The 25,432-nt window shown below is 39.5% G+C and overlaps 1 protein-coding gene across 9 annotated transcripts in view; it reads left to right on the top strand.

Annotated features, from left to right (window-relative positions):
* Nucleotides 1-25,432, top strand: part of adgrl2a (adhesion G protein-coupled receptor L2a) — a 244,320-nt gene that overhangs the window by 90,122 nt on the left and 128,766 nt on the right. For all 9 annotated transcript variants that reach the window (XM_060941582.1, XM_060941576.1, XM_060941575.1 and 6 more), the window contains exon 3: nucleotides 10,944-11,157. In XM_060941582.1, the coding sequence (XP_060797565.1) occupies nucleotides 10,944-11,157 (214 nt within the window). The remainder of the gene's footprint in view (nucleotides 1-10,943; nucleotides 11,158-25,432) is intronic.

The raw sequence follows: 25,432 nt of genomic DNA, 5'->3' as shown, positions 1-25,432 counted from the left end.
GGAAGCATTTGCATATCCGAAGTGAGCGCGCGATGGAGAGCTGCGCTCTGAGACAAGCGCAAGCACCCCCCCAAGGGAAAAAAAGGACCCCCCGAAAATATCGGCATAGTTCGAACACTGGTTGTACCAATGTTTTTTTTTTTTTATTGCAGAGCATAACACGTCTTGTCACAGCCACTGCAAAGTCAAGCTGGAGCTGCCGATGGGAAAATGAAACCTAAGCCGAGCACCGTGGCTCTTCGGGGGAGGGCAGAGGACTCTGGCTGTGCAGGGCGTGGCATTACAGTCTAGCTGCTATTGTTTTTCTAAGCAAAGTCTCTGTTCCAAGTTCCTGGCAGTTTCAAAAGCTTATGAAAAACCTACATCATGTCACAGAGCGTTAATCTTGCGATAAAAAAATTATCGCCGTTAAAATTGAGTCAAGTTAACGCGTTAATAACGCGACATTTTTGACAGCACTAATATATATATATTGATAGTGTGATGCAGAAACATTGCTGTGGTTGTTGATATTTTTTTACTTTTTTTTATGATGATGCATTTTTATCAGTCTGTATCCTTTCCTTATAATGCTGCTGAGAGAATATGATGTTATGGTGCATCCTTTAAACACATACTGGAGATGCTTTTGTGTATTTCTGTCTGTTTCTTCTAAGTAACTTCTAAGCAACTGAAGGCCTCTCTCACATTGGCTAATGTTAAAAAATTTCTACTTTTGCGAATTTCTTGTTGTGATGTCAGCTTCGAAAGCTTGTTCTATATCATGAAAGTAACCCTGGAGGCTGGGGTTTCTTAAATGCTAGGCTACTGTTAGCAAAGGAGATTTTTCCAAGTAGGCAAATTGAGGGAATAATGAGTGACATTCTACAATAAGGATTTTGAGTTAAATTCTTGAGAGAACCCGGTTAAACAAATGAGACAAAATATGATATTCGGTCATTTATTTATTGAGGAAAACGATCCAATATTACATATCTGTGAGTGGCAAAAGTATGTGAACCTCTAGGATTAGCAGTTAATTTGAAGGTGAAATTAGAGTCAGGTGTTTTCAATCAATGGGATGACAATCAGGTGTGAGTGGGCACCCTGTTTTATTTAAAGAACAGGGATCTATCAAAGTCTGATCTTCACAATACATGTTTGTGGAAGTGTATCATGGCACGAACAAAGGAGATTTCTGAGGACCTCAGAAAAAGCGTTGTTGATGCTCATCAGGCTGAAAAGGTTACAAAACCATTTCTAAAGAGTTTGGACTCCACCAATCCACAGTCAGACAGATTGTGTACAAATGGAGGAAATTCAAGACCATTGTTACCCTCCCCAGGAGTGGTCGACCAACAAAGATCACTCCAAGATCAAGGCATGTAATAGTCGGCGAGGTCACAAAGGACCCCAGGGTAACTCCTAAGCAACTGAAGGCCTCTCTCACATTGGCTAATGTTAATGTTTATGAGTCCACCATCAGGAGAACACTGAACAACAATGGTGTGCATGGCAGGGTTGCAAGGAGAAAGCCACTGCTCTCCCAAAAGAACATTGCTGCTCATCTGCAGTTTGCTAAAGATCACGTGGACAAGCCAGAAGGCTATTGGAAAAATGTTTTGTGGATGGATGAGACCAAAATAGAACTTTTTGGTTTAAATGAGAAGCGATATGTTTGGAGAAAGGAAAACACTGCATTCCAGCATAAGAACCTTATCCCATCTGTGAAACATGGTGGTGGTAGTATCATGGTTTGGGCCTGTTTTGCTGCATCTGGGCCAGGACGGCTTGCCATCATTGATGGAACAATGAATTCTGAATTATACCAGCGAATTCTAAAGGAAAACGTCAGGACATCTGTCCCCAGCGAATTCTAAAGGAAAACGTCAGGACATCTGTCCATGAACTGAATCTCAAGAGAAGGTGGGTCATGCAGCAAGACAACGACCCTAAGCACACAAGTCATTCTACCAAAGAATGGTTAAAGAAGAATAAAGTTAATGTTTTGGAATGGCCAAGTACAAGTCCTGACCTTAATCCAATCGAAATGCTGTGGAAGGACCTGAAGCGAGCAGTTCATGTGAGGAAACCCACCAACATCCCAGAGTTGAAGCTGTTCTGTCCGGGGGAACGGGCTAAAATTCCTCCAAGCCGGTGTGCAGGACTGATCAACAGTTACCGGAAACGTTTAGTTGCAGTTATTGCTGCACAAGGGGGTCACACCAGATACTGAAAGCAAAGGTTCACATACTTTTGCCACTCACAGATATGTAATATTGGATCATTTTCCTCAATAAATAAATGACCGAGTATAATATTTTTGTCTCATTTGTTTAACTGGGTTCTCTTTATCTACTTTTAGGACTTGTGTGAAAATCTGATGATGTTTTAGGTCATATTTATGCAGAAATATAGACAATTCTAAAGTGTTCAGAAACTTTCAAGCACCCACTGTGTAAGGGGGAAAAAAAGGCCACCAAAAGAAGGTCAGGATGTCATTCCAATGGTGTAGCAACTACAGTCCCACTAAAAGGCGCATGAAAATAAGTCCCATACCGCCTGCACTGCCGCCGTGACGCTGCTGGGCAACATCGCTCGGAACACTGCTCCAAGCACAAAAGCACCGCCGCACAGAGCGCTGGACAACCCTGATGTTAAAAGAGCAACGAGCTCACTGCAGTCCATAGTGAGGAGCACAGGCATCACCCACGGTGAACCAAAGCCTGGAGGGAACCGACACCCAAAACTGGGTCCAGAGCTACACCACAACCGGCAGACAAAATACTCAAAAGAAAAAAAAAAAACGGGGAAAATAAAATAAAAAGCTCCGGTGGGAAGCGGCAGCAAGAATGCGCGTGGCGTACTCTCAACTGGAAACAGAACTGTGAAAAGGATTAAATATAGAAATGAATCTTCAATGTAAATCTCAGCTTTCAGTCGACATTTTCGTTTGCATCCACTGCTGTGTGGCACTCCAGCATCCACACAAGGACTTTAATTACACGGGAAAACGGCTCACTGGAAAGAAACCTGTTTTTTTGGGGGGTTTTTTTCATATCCAATTGACCTAGGTTATTGAATTTTGATATTTTAATTTTATTTTGTTATTTTGATCTCTTGAATCGAAAAAGGTGTCTCTAGAACGCTCGAAATGACTCCGTTTCAAATATTTTGGGGCGAGCAGGAGAATTGCACGAGTAAATCAAAGTGTCAAAACATGACAAATCATGTCATAAAACCAGGGCCGATCTCATAAGAGCGGCAGCGGCCCAGAATCAAGACGTTAGGACAAACTTTATATATAGACACGCCACAGAAGAAAGATTTTGTGTGGTCCACAAAATCAAATTATGACGCAAAATAAGTAGCAAAGAGCTTCAGGTTAATGTGCTGTTGCTTTATTAACCCTTTCATCCTGTTTGAATGGCTGCAGCATTTCCCCACCCCACCCTAAGGAAATGTATTCGTTGTATTTTAACGTAAGGGATTCGCTTATTGATGAAGTCAGTGTCTGTTTGTAAGAAGGTCCTGAAAGACGTCCGGCCTAATCAGCGTCTGTTTATGAAATAAAACCTGCCGCCATGATGTATGGAGCACGTCGGTGGCCATGTTTCATTTTTAAACACACGAACAGGAAGAACATTACGCATTATAGTTCTGTCATTTCAGGTCACCAAGCAGTACATCATTACTCATTCGTCTGTTCTTTTCCATCCCACGCCCTCAACATGTTCTGGTTCTCTTTAAGCGCGGGACAATAAAGTCCAGTGCCGTAGAGCAAAACCGCAGCACTGTGAACTGTAAGTGTTTTAGCAGGATTCTTCAGCTGAAGTATATGAGTGGTTTTGGCAAGGCACGCCTGATCATACTGATGGGTTGTTTTTTTTCCCCTTGGAGGACCACATAATTTCTGCCAGTGCAGGGTAGTGAGGTGAAAGCTAATGCAACCCAGTCACATGGACTCCCCTGCAATCCCATTGATTCCTGGATGGGTCATGCGATCTCTTTATTGAGTCCGACCAGAGTTCAGATAGAAGCCAGTTTTCAACTCCTAACAGAAAGCAACCGAAAACAAGTTTTTTTTTTCTTTCAATCCTAGCGTGTACTGCGTCGAAATGAAAAGCTACCAGTGATCATTTGGATAGACCTTCTATACCTCAAGAGAGCGACTCAATCTAAATTTAGCCTTGAACTGGAAATGCACCAACACCAACACTCTACCGAGTCTCAAGTTCCTTCCAGGATTTTCGTTTTTGGCAAGCTGAAAACCTTTAATAAATTGTGTTTCACGCAGAAGCTCTCCCCAGAATTCATTCCAAAAATGATCGCAGCATGACAGCTTGGAAGTGAGGTAAATACCCATCATTTCTCAACTCTTTCTGTGTCTTAATGTGTAACCGTCACACAAGGAATGCCTAAAGTCAAAAAGAGAACAGAGCAACAATACACAGTCTGTCTTCTCTGATTGCTGACTCCAGTCATCCAGAAACTCATTTCAATTGAGCGGACTTTTTAAAGTCATTTAAACCCATTTTGTTGTCAGTACACTTTTGATACAGCTAAAACATCCGGGCTTGTCAAAAACATGATGCAAGTAATGGCTTGATAAAAAAAAAAAAAAACAAATGCTGAGGAGTTATGGGCGATTTTTGTGGTTACTGCCTCGTATAGAGGCACTAGCCACTACGTCATCGTACTGTAAGAGTGTAACAGTCGCGCACCGCGCATATGCATACATGCGTTCCGATTAAAATGGCCGGTGAGTGAATGCAATTCGGTTCACCAGTCGAAATAAATGGACTAGACTATAAAGAAATCACTTTCAGACATGTTTATGCTTGTAACCAAGGGAAAGTGCGTTCCTGTTTTAAAATATACACTGCCGTTCAAAAGTTTGGGGTCACTTTGAAATGTCCTTATTTTTGAAAGAAAAGCACTGTTCTTTTCAATGCAGATCACTTTAAACTAATCAGAAATCCACTCTATACATTGCTAATGTGCTAAATGACTATTCTAGCTGCAAATGCCTGGTTTTTGGTGCAATATCTCCATAGGTGTATAGAGGCCCATTTCCAGCAACTATGGCCCTGTTTACATTATTTCGAATCAGCGGATCATCAGATTAACGTTTTTAAAACGATTCGCGTACACACACAAATAGCAGGAAGTGAAGTCCGCGCCGTTTTTCAGCAGTCGCGTCACATGACCAACGTGGCATGACCAACGCCAGCGAATCAGGAAGGTGGATGTCACAGTGACGTTGTCCAATGATGACGTCAGCTAGAGCTCAGCACTGCATATCCTCGTTCCTCAATGTTTACACAGCACCGGACCAGATACGTACTGGGTTGAATACGTGGGCCCTGGCGGATTCAAATTGTTCCGCCTGTGGAGTCGTTTCCCGGCGTTTTAATGCGCACGGACAGTGCATCCGCAACGAAAACGATACGGTCTAATGTAAACACCACCTATCACTCCAGTGTTCTAATGGTACAATGTGTTTGCTCATTGCCTCAGAAGGCTAATGGATGATTAGAAAACCCTTGTACAATCATGTTAGCACAGCTGAAAACAGTTGAGCTCTTTAGAGAAGCTATAAAACTGACCTTCCTTTGAGCAAATTGAGTTTCTGGAGCATCACATTTGTGGGGTCGATTAAATGCTCAAAATGGCCAGAAAAATGTCTTGACTATATTTTCTATGCATTTTACAACTTATGGTGGGAAATAAAAGTGTGACTTTTCATGGAAAACACAAAATTGCCTGGGTGACCCCAAACTTTTGAACGGTAGTGTACTCCAGGTCGTCCCCTTTCCTCGCCTTCTTCAGCCAGCGGTCCCGTGTGTGATGGAGATGCGACGCGCTTCCAAGTCGGTACAGGAAGTTGTCGAAAAGAGTATTGAGACCACTGAGCTCTAGCACCGGGCCTTTTCCAGGAAATAAGAGTTTGAGTCATGGCGACAGCGTGTGTGTGTGTCAGCCTCGGTTCGGAGGTTTCAGTTTCGAAAACTGTAAGAGGTAAGAGTAGAATAATATAAAGTACAGACGCTTGGTATATTTTACTTCTGTAATTTTTAAATTGTTTAAAATTTTTGGATTACGCTTCATTTTTGTGGCTACTGCCTCATCTCATCTCATTATCTCTAGCCGCTTTATCCTGTTCTACAGGGTCGCAGGCAAGCTGGAGCCTATCCCAGCTGACTACGGGCGAAAGGCGGGGTACACCCTGGACAAGTCGCCAGGTCATCACAGGGCTGACACATAGACACAGACAACCATTCACACTCACATTCACACCTACGGTCAATTTAGAGTCACCAGTTAACCTAACCTGCATGTCTTTGGACTGTGGGGGAAACCGGAGCACCCGGAGGAAACCCACGCGGACACGGGGAGAACATGCAAACTCCACACAGAAAGGCCCTCGCCGGCCACGGGGCTCGAACCTGGACCTTCTTGCTGTGAGGCGACAGCGCTAACCACTACACCACCGTGCCGCCCCTGGCTACTGCCTCACAGAGTGAATATATATGCTGTATTTACTGTATGGGCATGGTATCAGAAAACTATTTTATTTATGAGCAGTAGCCACATGTACACATAGGGTACCTATTGTTGTTGTTGTTGCTGTTGTATAATTAACGTCTTGTCAGTAACTTCTGAACTGAGTGCGTTAAAAAAAATTTTCTTGTGCATTTCAATATGTAAATGAAAAGAAATAGAGTACCAGACTATTTTAAAGTTTGGACACACCTTTTAATTCAATGTTTTTTCTTTATTTTTAAGAATTAAAAGACACAAAAAGTAAAATCCGTCTGACATTAAATCCCGTTTCTCCAAGCTATATATTTGTTATTATTGGGGCAAGTTTGTCCTTTAATAAAAAGACACGAAAGAATGTCATGAAAATGCCACCAAGTCTGTAATTATCCCAGATGTTGACGAGAAGTGTGTTATTATGACCGGTAAATCATATGATATGGATTTGTTTCTCATTTCTTCTTGCAAGCGAATTGTCTTTTTATCTTCTGACGAAATCTTTTTTTTTTCCTCTTTTAACTCATGCTTTAAAATGTATTTTTCTTTTCCAGATTTCTCTATTTACTTGCTGTCCACAGGACTGTCCATTTATTTAACACGACTGTGCTTTGTCTGACTTTATAGGAAGCTCGAGTTGCCCTGTCCCAAAAATATCAGCTTGAATAATGTATTTGATTCATTATTGAATAGTTTAAATGTTTTTTTCCTACTTCTTCAGATAAATGTTTTGCACTTGTACAAAACACAAAAATAAATTCTGACAAAAATGATACTACCAAACACCACATTATGCCCAAAGAAATGGATTTAATGTAAATATTAACCAAACAGATACATATATGTTATTTAGCAGCTGGGAGGTCCGTATGGTGAAATACCGTGGCCGAGGTCTTGAAAGTACTGAGCGAGGCCCTCTGGGCTGAGGTCAGTATTCAAGGCCGAGGTCACGGTATTTCACCATACGGACCGACCTTAAGCTGGTAAATAATATATTTATTTTTTTCTTTACCAAATTCTAACAGAAAACGAGAGCGCCCGAAAGGGAAAACCGAGCCGAGCCGCCATTTTGAATCCTCATTCACGGCTGTAATGCAAATGGCTTCCTCCTCGGTATACAAGTGCACTTCCATGGCAAGAAAAAAACTACATTTTGCCGCCTATGTAGTCCCCTATTTATACAAAATTGAGTCATTCAGGATTCAGCTATGTTTTTGCTCGGCGTTAGCAAGTTAGAGGTTTTTAGCTTTCTCCTGAAATGTTTTCTTTTATTTCTTCTTCCTCAGGGTAGTAAAACTCGCTTTCGCTGTGAACACTGCCGTTATCGCTATCCATGCTGTAAAATTAATGCTATTCTCCTGAGAAATGCTGGCAAAAATTTATAAGATTTTTGATAATCTTATAAATAAATCTTATTAAAAAAAAGATAATGTTGACAAAAAATGCTACTATGTTTGTTGTTGTTGTTGTGAACGAGCGAGTCACCAGAGGTCCGTAACCAGGGTCCGTAACTGGGGTCTGTATCGTAGGATACGGACCTGCTCACCAGCCAATCAGAGCGCAGGATTTGATGGAAACCGGGCTGCGAAAAAAAATCTACTTATTTTTAAGTACAGTACCGGTCAAAAGTTTGGACATGCTTTCTAATTCAATGGGTTTTCTTTATTTTTGTTCATTAAAAGACACTTCTTCATGTCTTAAAGTGCCATTCCACCATTGGATGTATTCTTTGGCATAAAACACAATATATTTTATGACAACATGACTAGACAGAGAAATCTTTTAGCTTCAAAATGATATATCAAACATAATTTTTTGACAACGACAAGTATATTAATTTTGCGACCAAAGTCACCTACCCTTTTAATTTCCGCGCGGTAGTGAAACGTGATGTCATCGGCAGGTTCCCCTTCTTGTGTACCACGTGTCGGTCTATTTTTAGACCAGGAAACCCCCAAAGTGAGAGAGTCATTTCTCCTCGTATATGGGGGCCAAAAAAATTGCGAAAAATTTGAGTTAATCTTTCAGTTAGCTAGATTTATTGGTATTAGCTAGATTTATTGGTATTATTTTTATCGCGTTCTATCCGCCATTGCTGATAATATGTGCCACGTCACACGTCACGTGGTACACAAGAAGGGGAACCTGCCGATGACATCACGCGTGGAAATTAAAAGGGTAGGTGACTTTGGTCGCAAAATTAATATACTTGTCGTTGTCAAAAAATTATGTTTGATATATCATTTTGAAGCTAAAAGATTTCTCTATCTAGTGATACCATTTATATATGTTGTCAAAATATATTGTATTTTATGCCAAAGAATACATCCAATGGTGGAATGGCACTTTAAAGTAATGATGGATGTCGTTTCTCTTTACTTAGTTGAGCGCTTCTTGACATAATATGGATTAGTACAGTTGTGGATGGAACAGGGCCATTTACAGTATTGTTATTATATTCTATTTACTGTTTGATCTCAAACTCATTAAAAAGGCAAGAAGTTGCGCTAATTACCTTTTGATGAGGCACACCTGTTAACTGAAAAGCATTCCAGGTGACTACCTCATGAAGCTGGCTAAGATGATAAGCAATTTTTGAACGAGGTTAAACAAAATATTGTGATTTGTTTGTGGCAAACAGGCAATTATTTGCCAATGCCATAAGCAGAGACACTAACAACTCACAATGTTTTGTGAAAACCGAGTTCAATAGTTGTTTTACTGTTCAAATTGTTTGTTTTTTTTTAAATACCGATTATAAAGTTTGCACGACGAGTCAAAGAATAACAAAGAAATCAGGTGCAATCACTGTTTTATTTATATCTGACAGAACTCAAAATACAAACGTGTGAAGTACGGTAACTGCGCGTGAGCAGGCCGTTATTTGTAGACAGTTATTTGCAGTTCGCTCAGCCAATCAAAATAATTTAAATGATATGCCAGTAGTGTGCAAAGTGTCATGAAGGTAAACGCTGGCTACTTTGAAGAATCTAAAATATTAAAAAGATATTTTTAACGCTTTTTTTTAAACCACATAATTCCATACATGTCCCATATGTTATTTCATAGTTTTGATGTCTTCAGTATTGTTCTACAATGTAGAAAATACAAAATACAGAAAAACCTGTGACTGAGTGAGTAGGGGTGTTTAAACTTTTGAATGGTACCGTATATTAAGATAATAGGTGCAATTGTGACAAAGCTTTTGATTAATTTGAACGTTATGCAGCCAGATGTTTTACCAAGTCAACTTCAGCAAGGGTCAAGAACTGAATAAATATTCTTCCAGGTGGTTGGAGATTCAATAGGCTGTTGTTTCTGTGAACGGAAACCGCTGGGGAATTTTTTTTTTTTTTCCTGGACTGACTTTGTGCTATTGGGCTATAGAAACATGTTATAAATAGAAGTGATACGAATCACAGCATGAAGCATGTTTATCACAAAGTATTGTGTGTCATAGATTCTTGCAGTTTGTTTGTAGTCCGAATCATTCTCCTGTGCCTGGTTTTAAAGGCGTCTAAAGTTCTGATGTCAAATTCAGCACAGCGTGTCTCCCACCACCCACAGGGATACGCCCAGAGTTCTGTAAACGGTCCCACAGGAATTTTATTTTCAGAAAACACCAAAAGCGTCTGCTTCGCGTAACTCGAGTGGGCCTGCCAGAGCAAATACTATTTTCACCGGATTTACTTCTCTTTTGCACACAATTAATAAGCATCTGTGTTTTAGCAGAAATTCGAAATATAGTGTTATTTTCAAGATAAGAAATTAGCCTTTTATGTTTCTCACAGAACAATGCTGAAAGCAAAATGTCCTCTGAATGATTTGTTGGGAGTAGATGGCTTCACCCCCTTTTAGCACAGTTATTTGGCACTGCTTGCATTTGCAGAACACGAAGTATTGATTTTTTTTCTCCCCATACTCAGACAGCCTTCATGTTTGTTTGTTTGTTTGTTTTTTTTCTTCTTCAGCCATGCACATGTCTACTGTCATACTGTCAGAGCTAGCCATTCATGTTTTTGATGCTTTTTGGCTAAATCCTTTTAAAGCCCTAAATTATTGTAAAATATATTTGATTTATCTATACAGTCTACATCTACATTTTATATATATATATATAAAACAGTGCCACAGTGCTTGTATACTATCAAGTGTATTTGTGTATTTATTAATTACCATAGATATGAAATATTGATTTGTTTACTTTGGCTTCACATTGGTGATGTATTTCCCACAAACTGACACCATGTCTCCTGTCGCTCGGAACATCCCATTCTTCTTAGCGTCAGCTTGGCAGCCTTTGAAATAATGTCCAGTGTGTTTCCCCCCTCCACCCTATTTTCCCCTTGATACTTCTTGTCAGAGTAGTTATATTTCTGTCTTTGATTTATCCTCTCTGCTTTTTCTCTTCCCCTCCTCCACAGGCTTCAGTCGTGCAGCACTGCCGTTTGGTTTGGTCAGGCGGGAGCTGTCCTGCGAGGGCTACCCAATTGACTTGCGCTGTCCAGGAAGTGATGTCATCATGATCGAGAGCGCTAATTATGGGCGCACAGATGACAAGATCTGCGATGCCGACCCCTTCCAGATGGAAAATATCAACTGCTACCTCCCTGATGCCTACAAGATAATGTCTCAAAGGTGGGTATTCTTTGCTCTGGACATAATGCACACGCTGACATGCAATACTGTCTGACATTCTTCAATACTTTATGATATTCTATCATACTAGGTGGTGCTCTGCAATACTGTAATATTTATCACATCCTACAATTCTTTATCACATCATACAATATCATATCCTACAATACTTAGATCACATCCTACAATATCACATATTACAAGACTTTATCACATCCTACAATTTTGTATAACATCCTACAATATCACATCCTAAAATACTTTATCATATCCTACAATACTCTATAGCATTCTACAATATCACATCGTACAATACTGTATAACATCCTACAATATCACATCCTAAAATACTTTATCATATCCTACAATACTGTATAGCATTCTACAATATCACATCCTACAATACTGTACAACAATTCTACAATATCACATTCTAAAATACTTTATTATATCCTACAATTCTGTATAACATCCTACAATATCACATCCTAAAATACTTTATTATATCCTACATTTCTGTATAACATCCTACAATATCACATCCTACAATACTGTACAACAATTCTACAATATCACATCCTAAAATACTTTATCATATCCTACAATACTCTATAGCATTCTACAATATCACATTGTACAATACTGTATAACATCCTACAATATCACATCCTAAAATACTTTATCATATCCTACAATACTGTATAGCATTCTACAATATCACATCCTACAATACTGTACAACAATTCTACAATATCACATTCTAAAATACTTTATTATAGCCTACAATTCTGTATAACATCCTACAATATCACATCCTAAAATACTTTATTATATCCTACATTTCTGTATAACATCCTACAATATCACATCCTACAATACTGTACAACAATTCTACAATATCACATCCTAAAATACTTTATCATATCCTACAATACTCTATAGCATTCTACAATATCACATCGTACAATACTGTATAACATCCTACAATATCACATCCTAAAATACTTTATCATATCCTACAATACTGTACAACAATTCTACAATATCACATTCTAAAATACTTTATTATATCCTACAATTCTGTATAACATCCTACAATATCACATCCTAAAATACTTTATTATATCCTACATTTCTGTATAACATCCTACAATATCACATCCTACAATACTGTACAACAATTCTACAATATCACATCCTAAAATACTTTATCATATCCTACAATACTCTATAGCATTCTACAATATCATATCCTGCAATACTGTATAGCATTCTACAATATCACATCCTACAATACTGTACAACAATTCTACAATATCACATTCTAAAATACTTTATCATATCCTACAATTCTGTATAACATCCTACAATATCACATCCTAAAATACTTTATTACATCCTACAATTCTGTATAACATTCTACAATATAACATCCTACAGTACTGTATAACATTCTGCAATATCACATCCTACAATACTTTATCATATCCTACAATTCTGTATAACATCCTACAATACTGTACAACAATTCTACAATATCACATTCTAAAATACTTTATTATATCCTACAATTCTGTATAACATCCTACAATATCACATCCTAAAATGCTTTATTATATCCTACATTTCTGTGTAACATCCTACAATATCACATCCTAAAATACTGTACAACAATTCTACAATATCACATTCTAAAATACTTTATTATATCCTACAATTCTGTATAACATCCTACAATATCACATCCTAAAATACTTTATTATATCCTGCATTTCTGTATAACATCCTACAATATCACACCCTACAATACTGTACAACAATTCTACAATATCACATCCTAAAATACTTTATCATATCCTACAATACTCTATAGCATTCTACAATATCATATCCTGCAATACTGTATAGCATTCTACAATATCACATACTACAATAATGAATGAATGAATGAATGAATGAATTTATTTATTTCGAACATGTATAAAAATGTATGTAACTATTTGTACATACAAAAGAAAGAAAATGAAAAAAGTGACAAAAAAAGAATAAATAAAATAACATAAAGAGCTAATACATTACAATACACCGCACATTGTTCGAAAAAGGAGTGGGAAGAAGTACAATACTTTTTTAATTTCCCACCCCTTTTTAACTACCCCGAAATCCAAACTACATTAATACACCTATAAAAATATATACCATATATACACTTCTTGATTATCCATATAAATATATAATTACAAAAATAAATATTGTTGTAAATACTGTACAACAATTCTACAATATCACATTCTAAAATACTTTATCATATCCTACAATTCTGTATAACAGCCTACAATATCACATCCTAAAATACTTTATTACATCCTACAATTCTGTATAACATTCTACAATATAACATCCTACAGTACTGTATAACATTCTGCAATATCACATCCTACAATACTTTATCATATCCTACAATTCTGTATAACATCCGACAATACTGGGCGGCACGGTGGTGTAGTGGTTAGCGCTGTCGCCTCACAGCAAGAAGGTCCGGGTTCGAGCCCCATGGCCGGCGAGGGCCTTTCTGTGCGGAGTTTGCATGTTCTCCCCGTGTCCGCGTGGGTTTCCTCCGGGTGCTCCGGTTTCCCCCACAGTCCAAAGACATGCAGGTTAGGTTAACTGGTGACTCTAAATTGACCGTAGGTGTGAATGTGAGTGTGAATGGTTGTCTATGTGTCAGCCCTGTGATGACCTGGCGACTTGTCCAGGGTGTACCCCGCCTTTCGCCCGTAGTCAGCTGGGATAGGCTCCAGCTTGCCTGCGACCCTGTAGAACAGGATAAAGCGGCTAGAGATAATGAGATGAGATAAGATCCGACAATACTATCGCATCCTACAATATCACATCCTACAATACTGTATCACATCCTACATTATATCATATCCTACAATACTGTATCACGCAGTACTGTATGTCGTCCGACAATACTATATCACATTTTGCAGTATTATATCACATCCAACAATACTGTATCAGTCTACAATATTGTAATATTGTACCACATCCCACAATACTTTATCACACCCTATAATACAATACCGCATCCTACAATACTGTATCACATTCTACAATACTATCACAATTTATAATATATCACATTCGACAATACTGCATCACAGCCTACAATACTGTCACACCCTACAATACTTTATCACATTTTACAATATCACATTCTATAATATTGTATCACATCCTACATTACTTTATCACACCCCACAATACTATATCACATTCTACAATATCACGTTCTACAATAGTGTATCGCGCCCTACAATACCTTATCACATTTTACAATACTGTATATTTTACAATACTAAATCAAATCCGACGTAGAGAATATTACATGGAGGCGTAAAGATATGAAGTTTATCTTCAAGTGGTGAACAAGGGCAGAGTGAAGTGAACTAGTGAAAATATTTTCAGCACAAGAAGATAAACGTCATATCGTCGCGCAATTGTGTAATGTTCTTTATATTATATGGACACTTCCACAAAAAAAAGCAAGTTAATCAAAAGAATTTTAATTTTGAGCTGGTTCACTATTTTGACAACATGCATCAAGTCAGCGGGAAAACATTGGGAGTGACGTCATCGCAGTGAAATATTGGGAAATGTGTCACTCATAGCCGCAATGTATTTCGTGACATATATACACACGCGCGCACACACACACACACACACACACACACACACACACACACACACACACACACATATATATATATATATGTTATTTGCCAGCTGGGAGGTCCGTATGGTGAAATACCGTGACCGAGGTCTTGAAAGTACTGAGCGAGGTCCTCTGGGCCGAGGTCAGTATTCAGGGCCGAGGTCACGGTATTTCATCATACGGACCGACCTTAAGCTGGTAAATAATATATTTATTATTTTCTTTACCAAATTCTAACAGAAAATGAGAGCGCCCGAAAGGGAAAACCGAGCCAAGCCGCCATTTTGAATCCTCATTCGCGGCTGTAATGCAAATTGCTTCCTCCTCGGTATACAAGTGCACTTCCATGGCAAGAAAAAAACTACATTTTGCCGCCTGTGTAGTCCCCTATTTATACAAATAGGAGTCATTCAGGATTCAGCCATGTTTTTGCTTGGCGTTAGCAAGTTACAGGTTTTTAGCTTTCTCCTGAAATGTTTACTTTTATTTTGTCTTCCTCAGGGTAGTAAAACTTGTTTTCGCTATGAACACTGTTGTTATCGCTATCCATGATGTAAAATTAATGCTATTATACTGAGAAATGCGAAAATAAATGTTGACAAAAATTGCTACTATGTTTGTTGTTGTTGTGAACGAGCGAGTCGCCAGAGGTCCGTAACCGGGGTCTGTAACCGGGGTCCATATCATAGGATACGGACCCGCTCGCCAGCCAATCAGAGCACTGGATTTGATGGAAACCGGACCGCGAAAAAAATAAAGAGATTTATGTCACGGTTTTGGTTGTCCATGTCCCAGATGTAGCTCATATGAAATACGAGTGGCACATTTCCCAGTAAAACACTAGTTTCCATATAATATAATACTATATGATATTCTACAATACTATTAGACGCAGGCAGTCACTATTTTAAAATGGTGTTAGAAGCAATATTTTTCACTTACCAAGAAGGCAAATAAATAAACAGACATTTTCAATCCATTTTCTCTAACAGTTTTTGAGATACGGGGTTTAGGGGTTCCCCCAAAATTCGGCGGCCATCAGAACTGAAAATTCACAGCTTGTGACTCCAGATCTGCAAAAGTAAAGGTTGCACATGCATTTAATAGCTTTTTTAGCGATATTACCTCCTGCCAGTGTGGACTCCTAGCAATTTTGTGCCTCTATCTTGAATAATAAACAAATGCAAGGGCTTTTAATGGTGCACAAAGCATCTCTTTTTTCGTCTCTTTCGGAAACAGAAAAAACTGGTTCTTGTAGGATTTTCAGAGGTCATTGATTTCTTAACTAAGTAATTTTCAGCTTTTAAATTGATTGTCTTGGTGCACATCGATAAGCAGTTCAAGCCTATTTTTTTTTCAGCCACATAGGATTAAAGCTTTAGAAAATATTTTGAGTCAAAAACCCTTCTGAGTCAGTTTTTCCAAATGGAAAAAAAGTTCACAAAAATAACCAAAATGTGGACTTTACATAGCTTGGCTAAAACGCTACGTTCACACTGCAAGGCTTAATGCTCAATTCCGATTTTTTTGTGAAATCCGATTTTTTTGTGAGGTCGTTCACATTAACAAATATATGCGACTTGTATGTGATCCTCAGTATGAACGAAAAGCGACCTAAAAGTGTTCCGCATGCGCATTGCAGGATACGACGACATCACACGCAGTGAGCATGGCCAGTGTTTACGGAAGTAAAACCGCCCGGTTGCGGTATGACCCATCCAATCTAGCTTGAATAGCTGCATCCCCCCAAATGGAAATCAGCTCCCTAACCTCTGCGTCCTTCCATTGAGAAGATTCAGAACCTTCACAGCCCGAAGCGTCCCTCGCATTGATGTCATGCGCAGGGGCGCAGATACGTTTTTTGAACTGGGAGGGACAAAGCTGCCAGCAAACCAACCCCAACCCCGATATGCCTGTCAAACTTGTTGTGGGTTACCATAGCAACCAAGCTCGAGCTCGCAACCTGTGCAGTCTGCGCAGCTCAACCAACCGAATATCAGTCTTTGTTTTGTTTTATGTGAATTGTTGCAACTATGTATACACTGCCGTGCACCTCAATAAACCGAATGGTAATTAGTCTTTTGATTTTTCCGTGAGGTTTGCCTTATGCAAAGAAAGACAGCATAGACGTTTTTTCCTCCCTATAAGTGGGGGGGACCGAACGAGGTGAATTTAAATCTGGGTGGGACGAGTCCCACCCTCTATCTGCGCCCGTGATTATGCGCCATGTTGTTGTAACTTTTTTTGAGAGACCCGCCGCCTACTTCAGCGCAGAATAGTGACGTTTGTGGCTTGTTGATGACGTGTAAGTCGGATGAATGCGACCTGGCGGTTCAGACTGAAGTCGCATATGAAAAGAGCGGATAGGAATCGGAATTAGGACCACATATCCAAACGGCCTGGGTCGGATTTGAAAAAATCGGATCTGTGTCGTTCATATTGTCAATAAAAGATCGGATACAGGTCACATATGGGCGAAAAGATCGGATTTGAGTCACTTCAGCCTGCAGTGTGAACGTAGCCTAAAAATGTATTTATCGTAGCGCTCCCCATACGCAAAGCGCACAGCGCCCCATACTTATAGATACGCCTCGGCCTGATTTTTGATGGCTTTGACCGTACGACGAACACGTACCACCACAGGGAACCCGACCATAAGTGCAAGGCAACATCAGTTATAAACACTTGATCACCGGACAACGAAATTTGTATCTTTATTTGCATAAGATAGATGGGTTTTTGTCCAGGGCTTACTTTTAATTTGCTTTTAAAAAAATCACATGGGATTATTTACTCACACAGTTTATGGAAAATATTCATGACAGTCCCATGCAAAAAGGCGATAGATGGATGCAGGGTGCGATTTGTCAAAAAAACAGAAGGGGGAATGTTTTTTTTTTTAATCATGAAACGTCACAAAATTAAGGTAACAATAGGGTAACAGCTCAATAACATCCGATGATATCAAATGAATAACACTAAATGAAAACGAACACTAAACCAGAGATAGTAAATTCATCTTCCTATCTCTCTGACTAAATACACGAACACTAACACAACAAAGTTCGCATTGCTTGTCGCGTTGCTGTGATGTTTCTCTCCCTCCGGATTAAATGGACAGTGACTCGAAAATCACTAAAATACATGAATACTAAATGAACAGTTTGCTCTGATGGCGCAGTTCACATTGTGCCCAGCTTTCCGATTTAAACTGTTTTTTTCTCATCCTTATACTTCCTGTTTCATGGACTGTAACGGATTTGCTTATGTAGTAATTTTAATACAGAATTTACTTTGAAATTATAATCAGACACTCCAACGCGCGCCCCCCCCCCCAAAAAAAAAAAAAATCGGCCGTGAAAAAGGCGGCATCCGCCAAAAGGCGCGATGTTTGCATCCCTGCAGATACATTGATACATTGTAGATAATAACAATATCTTTGCATTCTATGAGAACGCAAAGATATTGTTATTATCTACAATGTATCTATTTGCTGGGGACGTTCGTGAACATCAAAGCTGCCACTTCGGGTCATTTTGAAAGTGAGTGCAATGTAGACCATAGAAAACTGTGTCACAACATGCCTGTCATGTCAACTTTTTTTTTTGTTTGTTTGTTTTATTGACGGGGTTGTCCCCGAGGATTTTTTTTCAGCAGAGATAAAAACCAGAGGGGGGGATGATCCCCACCATCCCCCCCAGCAAATCGCACCCAGGATGGATGTAAGTGCAGAAAGAGTTTTATTGAAAGCACGCTCGCAAACAGATTCAAAACGGAGATAAAGGCAGAGTCGAATAACAGGCAGTGAGGCACAGACAGGATATCAGCGGTAATACAATACTCCCAGTCCAAAAACACAAACACGGTCAAAACCAGGGGAAAAAATAATTCAAGATGCTATCATTACAAGACTGAGCACTGAACTTTTGTCACGGTGTTCGTTTCCAAGTGCCACTGGAATGACCACGCATTGTTTGCTGAGCGTATGGCAACTGCGAGGTGACAACTAGCCATCTTTTAGGTTGATTAAATATAGTTGTTGAATTGATATCTCTCAATAAAATTAATATCAATGGAAAGGGATTTTCTGAAACTGTCTGTGGGTATAATTCGTTTGCTGATTAACTGGACATTTGGGAAGTGGTGCTAATATGAAGTTAACCAGGTTTAGCTAATTGCACTAGCAGTGAAACAATCCTTCTGCTATTTTCATCGTACTGCAGGTACCGAATACTATGATATTCTACAATACTATATCACCTTTTACAATACTGTATGATATTTTACAATACTATATAATACTCCATGACCTTCTACAGTAATGTATCACGTCCTACAATACTATATCACATGTACTTCATTCCATTACCAGGCTTCATCTGTTACTGTGTATGATTGGACCATTACTTCACCATTGACTTCTTTAAAGTGCATATCCCGGGTAAATTCAGGAGCAAGATCACTGTAATTCTCTTATTTTATATTAAACTTTGGTCAAATATCTGTAACATTCTGCGTTCTCTGCAATTTTTTTACCTTGCGCAATACCAGAAAAATTCAGTTGAAATCGAGCCATTTGGGGCGAATTGGTCCGCCTCTGAAAAAACTTGGCATTTGGATTTCCCGGGAAACATTGACTTTCGTGACGTCGCGTGCGGGACGCCTCCCTCTGAATCCTACGTCAGCGCTGGTTTGTTTATGAGAAAACGACCTGGTGGTTTTCTGCAAATTTCTTCAACGTTATCGCGTAATTATTAAAACGGTTAACAGATGTATCGTAGGAGGGTGTAGCAACACCAATCATGATGGGATTAGTACTCATCGTTTCCCAAAAGACCGGACAATGAGAGAGAAATGGGAGCGCTTGGTCTACACAGGCTGCGCACTGAAACCATGCAAAGCTCTCGCAGCCTGCTGGCGCTTCCGCAGATAGATAACGTCATGAATTTGGCTCCAGACTCCGTTGGGATTTTTCCAGACGTGTTTTGTTATTTTATTTTTTTCTGCTGTAGACAGATGGCCTTGTGCAAAAATTACCCTTCTGGATGAGTGTGTAAAGGGACATACTTTCATATTTAAAAAAAAAAAATGAAATTGTTTATGTATTTTATTATTTATTTATTTATTTTTTACATAATTTTCTTACTCCGTGTTTCACATCCCTTTGTGTCTAGCTATGACTCCCCAGAAATCTCACAAACTCTCGTCTCAGGCAGTTTTTCCATGCCACTGTCACCACCGTCTTGCACGATAAGGATCTAATCTGCTTCTGGATTTCTGTAACGACTTTGTGCCAAAGTCTTTTGTTAACAGCGTAAATAAAATATGCACACACCTGGAATGCTTAAGGAGTGCACATGCTTTCTGTTTGGCTGCTGGCATTACAGATTGTGAGTTACATCTATCACACATTCGGAAACCATTTAAAAACAAAAAAAAAATCTCCTGAAAGTCTAACTGGAATTGGGACTTTGGGAACTGTATTTTTTTCTGAACACATCATAGAAGTGACCCGAGCACTGCACACAAGGCTGACTGCCACTCCACCACCTGAGGGCAAAAATAGAGGGTGGAGGGGGTTTTTTTTTGTTGTTGTTGTTGACATAACTTAAAGCTGCTGACTCAAGTCATCTGAAATGAAATTTTTTTTTTTTTTGTATTGTGCATGGCATTTTCCTATGTCCTGCAAAAACAATATCATGTAGGACGAAATGTGATCATTTTCATGTCCTGAGGGTCGCTTTTCTCCGTTTTGGGACCGTTTTCCTCCCTCTCGAGGCAAACAGAAACAGCCAAATACGAGGAGTTTTAACCAATTAGCATAACTATGGAACTGCATCCCACCTAGATGGCAACCCGCGGAAAACATCGTGACTCTGCATCGACCTCGTAGAGTTTTGAGTCGCAGGGATGTAATTTGTGGTTGACATTCGCGAATAGATCCGTGAAACAAAAGACGAATCGATCTTTTCTCTGTTCCTGTGTTTGTGTTCTCGTTTCTTTCTCTGTAAGATGAAAGCTATTATATAGTTAGACATTAGATTTTATATAGTTTTATAGATTTTATAGATTTATAGTTTATATATTTATAGTTTTATAGTTTTATAGATTTTATAGTAGGGTGGCACGGTGGTGTAGTGGTTAGCGCTGTCGCCTCACAGCAAGAAGGTCCTGGGTTCGAGCCCCGGGGCCGGCGAGGGCCTTTCTGTGCGGAGTTTGCATGTTCTCCCCGTGTCCGCGTGGGTTTCCTCCGGGTGCTCCGGTTTCCCCCACAGTCCAAAGACATGCAGGTTAGGTTAACTGGTGACTCTAAATTGACCGTAGGTGTGAATGTGAGTGTGAATGGTTGTCTGTGTCTATGTGTCAGCCCTGTGATGACCTGGCGACTTGTCCAGGGTGTACCCCGCCTTTCGCCCGTAGTCAGCTGGGATAGGCTCCAGCTTGCCTGCGACCCTGTAGAAGGATAAAGCGGCTAGAGATAATGAGATGAATGAATGAGATTTTATAGTTTTATATAGTTAGACATTATATAGTTAGACATTAGATGTCTAACTCCATACTCGCTACTGTGGAGTCGAGCCCATGCATTCTAAGGCTAAGGTAGCTAAGCGCTAGCTAGAGTGATTTAGTTATCTGTCCAGAAAAATGATGTCATCTAATCTTGCTCTATCTTGCAGTTGCACTCACGAGGCAGGCTTTCCTTTCCTTTTCCGCTGGCTTTTAGCCGAGAGCGGAGTCCACCATGTTTGCCTACGCCGACTTGTTTTGGTTAAAAGTAGGTCAAAGACGCCCCACAGTGGTCACATGATATTGTTGCTCGCTTGCTTCGGCGATCTCCAGAATCGTAAAATGCAGGATGTGTTTTATCTCGGCAAAACATTTACACACAGGATACACAGTGTGTGCAGCAGCGCAACATGTCGAAACTCCAACAGCAATAGAAATGGAACATTTTGCCCAGAGTTCAACTTTGCAATTAGAGCCTTTAACATAAATCACAGAAATGTACAGTATGTAGGCTTTTTCTGAAGCCTTGTTTTAGAAGAAAACCTAAAAAATAAGGTAAGTGTCAGATCGCAGGCACTTACGGATGCAAACGCAGGGGAGAGCAGGTGCAGTGCAAACTGCAGATCAAGCAGTTTGAATCAGGAAGCGTAGTCAGGAAACAGGTGTGGGTCGATCAGTCGGTGAGCAGTGCAGTGCAGGGCAGACGAGAAGACCAAGTCAGAAGAAAACAGGAACTGAGGTCTTTAGCAGAAAGTCAGTCAGTCAGTCACTAAATGGCTTGGTAAATTCAGGTATGGGACACAGAGCAATACTTCGCGAAGTCAGCATATGAGAGCTGGGCTTAAGTAGAGACAGTGATTGCGGGGTAATTGGAAAAGGTGACGTGATTAGAATTCTGGTGATGGGGGGCACTGTGGCTCTTGGGAGGTGTAGAGTGGCTATGTTTGGAGGCTGATCCAAACTCAGGTTTTCAATACTGTTACTGACAGTAAGAACAAATAATGATAATAAGATCAGATAAAACTATAAAAGATAAGAGAGCATGACGTAAAAGGGGAAATGGGATAATTACAATAATACTGTTATAAAATTACAGTGGTGCTTGAAAGTTTGTGAACCCTTTAGAATTTTCTATATTTCTGCATAAATATGACCTAAAACATCATCAGATTTTCACACAAGTCCTAAAAGTAGATAAAGAGAACCCAGTTAAACAAATGAGACAAAAATATTATACTTGGTCATTTATTTATTGAGGAAAATGATCCAATATTACATATCTGTGAGTGGCAAAAGTATGTGAACCTTTGCTTTCAGTATCTGGTGTGCAGCAATAACTGCAACTAAACGTTTGCGGTAACTGTTGATCAGTCCTGCACACCGGCTTGGAGGAATTTTAGCCCATTCCTCCGTACAGAACAGCTTCAACTCTGGGGTGTTGGTGGGTTTCCTCACATGAACTGCTCACTTCAGGTCCTTCCGCAACATTTCCATTGGATTAAGGTCAGGACTTTGACTTGGCCATTCCAAAACATTAACTTTATTCTTCTTTAACCATTCTTTGGTAGAACGACTTGTGTGCTTAGGATCGTTGTCTTGCTGCATGACCCACCTTCTCTTGAGATTCAGTTCATGGGCAGATGTCCTGACATTTTCCTTTAGAATTCGCTGGTATAATTCAGAATTCATTGTTCCATCAGTGATGGCAAGCCGTCCTGGCCCAGATGCAGCAAAACAGGCCCAAACCATTCTTTTAAGTTCGTTTCTTAAGACACGTATTTTTAAGTATGTTACCTCGCTTGTTGACAGTTTCGGCGAACACTTCCGCCTTCTTCAAAACAGTCACCGTGACTGTTTTGAAGAAGGCGGAAGTGTTCGCCGAAACTGTCAACAAGCGAGGTAACATACTTAAAAATACGTGTCTTAAGAAACGAACTTAAAAGAATAGTTATAATTATCAGACATAATGAATTTTCACTACAAGGCCCAAACCATGATACTACCACCACCATGTTTCACAGATGGGATAAGGTTCTTATGCTGGAATGCAGTGTTTTCCTTTCTCCAAACATAACGCTTCTCATTTAAACCAAAAAGTTCTATTTTGGTCTCATCCGTCCACAAAACATTTTTCCAATAGCCTTCTGGCTAGTCCACGTGATCTTTAGCAAACTGCAGACGAGCAGCAATGTTCTTTTTGGAGAGCAGGGGCTTTCTTCTTGCAACCCTGCCATGCACACCATTGTTGTTCAGTGTTCTCCTGATGGTGGACTCATGAACATTAACATTAGCCGATGTGAGAGAGGCCTTCAGTTGCTTAGAAGTTACCCTGGGGTCCTTTGTGACCTTGACGACTATTACACGCCTTGTTCTTGGAGTGATCTTTGTTAGTCGACCACTCCTGGGGAGGGTAACAATGGTCTTGAATTTCCTCCATTTGTACACAGTCTGTCTGACTGTGGATTGGTGGAGTCCAAACTCTTTAGAGATGGTTTTGTAACCTTTTCCAGCCTGATGAGCATCAACAACGCTTTTTCTGAGGTCCTCAGAAATCTCCTTTGTTCGTGCCATGATACACTTCCACAAACATGTGTTGTGAAGATCAGACTTTGATAGATCCCTGTTCTTTAAATAAAACAGGGTGCCCACTCACACCTGATTGCCATCCCATTGATTGAAAACACCTGACTCTAATTTCACCTTCAAATTAACTGCTAATCCTAGAGGTTCACATACTTTTGCCACTCACAGATATGTAATATTGGATCATTTTCCTCAATAAATAAATGACCAAGTATAATATTTTTGCCTCATTTGTTTAACTGGGTTCTCTTTATCTACTTTTAGGACTTGTGTGAAAATCTGATTATGTTTTAGGTCATATTTATGCAGAAATATAGAAAATTCTAAAGGGGTCACAAACTTTCAAGCACCACTGTACACACTTCAAACCTCATCACAAAGAGATGCGTTTTTAGTTTGCTTTTAAAAGAAGATACTCTATTAGCAGACCTCAGTTCCTGTGGTCAAGAGTTATAGAGAGTGGGACCATAATGACTGTAGGCTGATTTAGTGTTTATTCTCGGTACAGTGAGGAGACCTTTACTTGGTGATCTCAGAGGTCAGATTTAAACTTGCCAACAGAAACAGAAAGATCTTCCAATAAGATAATAAGGGAGCCAGTTAAGAACCGTGCCTCAAAGGCCTAAACAGTGTTCACGTTATTGGAGAAGAATTATCTGGTCAAGTGTATCGAAGGCTGCACTGAGCTCACGATGCAGCAAGCTTGAGGCTTTATAGTTATCTGAGCTAATTTTAAGATCATTAACGACTCTGATCAGGGCAGTTTCTGTACTGTGGTTAACTCTAAAATCAGACTGGTAAACATCAAACAAATTGATATTAGACAGATGAATATAATTGTTGGTGTAAAACTTTTTCAAGTATTTTTCCCAGGAATGGAAGGTTTGAGATGGAAACAAATGGCTCGAGATTACACTTCTTTTCTTTTTTTAACAGTGGTGTTATAATAGCATGTGGGGAAGACTCCAGAGAGTAGGGAGGTATGAACAATGTCAAAGACATCATATACCAAGCAGGTGAAAAAAACCTTTTTGAACAACTTTGTAAGCATTAAGTCAAGAACACATGTTGAAGAACTTAATTGCTGCACTATTTTTGTCGTTCACTATGATGAATAGGTTTGAAGGTGGAAAGAGTGTTGGTAGTATCACAGTGAGGATAGGAAGGGCAGTCACGTCCACCAGTCAAGGAAGCCACAGTGTTATTCCCGATAATGGAAATTTTATATTTAACGTATGAGGCAAATTCATTCCATTGAATCGAGGAGTGACGCTCGGCCGGTGTTAGTCTCAGAGGATTAACGAGTTTATCAATTGTACTCAACAAAATTATTGAATTATTCAGATTTTCAGTCCTAATTTGAGAGAAGTAATGCCGTCTCGATTTTTTTTTAAATTTCTTTGATATATTTACTGAGCAAGTCCTTGTAGATAGTATAGCCAGCCTGCAGTTTGGTCTTCCAGATGC

The sequence above is a fragment of the Neoarius graeffei genome, chromosome 15 (genome assembly GCF_027579695.1).
Source record: "Neoarius graeffei isolate fNeoGra1 chromosome 15, fNeoGra1.pri, whole genome shotgun sequence".
In the NCBI taxonomy this organism is placed as follows: Eukaryota; Metazoa; Chordata; class Actinopteri; order Siluriformes; family Ariidae; genus Neoarius; species Neoarius graeffei.
Note: the sequence above shows the minus strand (reverse complement) of the source record. Positions and strands in the feature narration are given on the sequence as shown.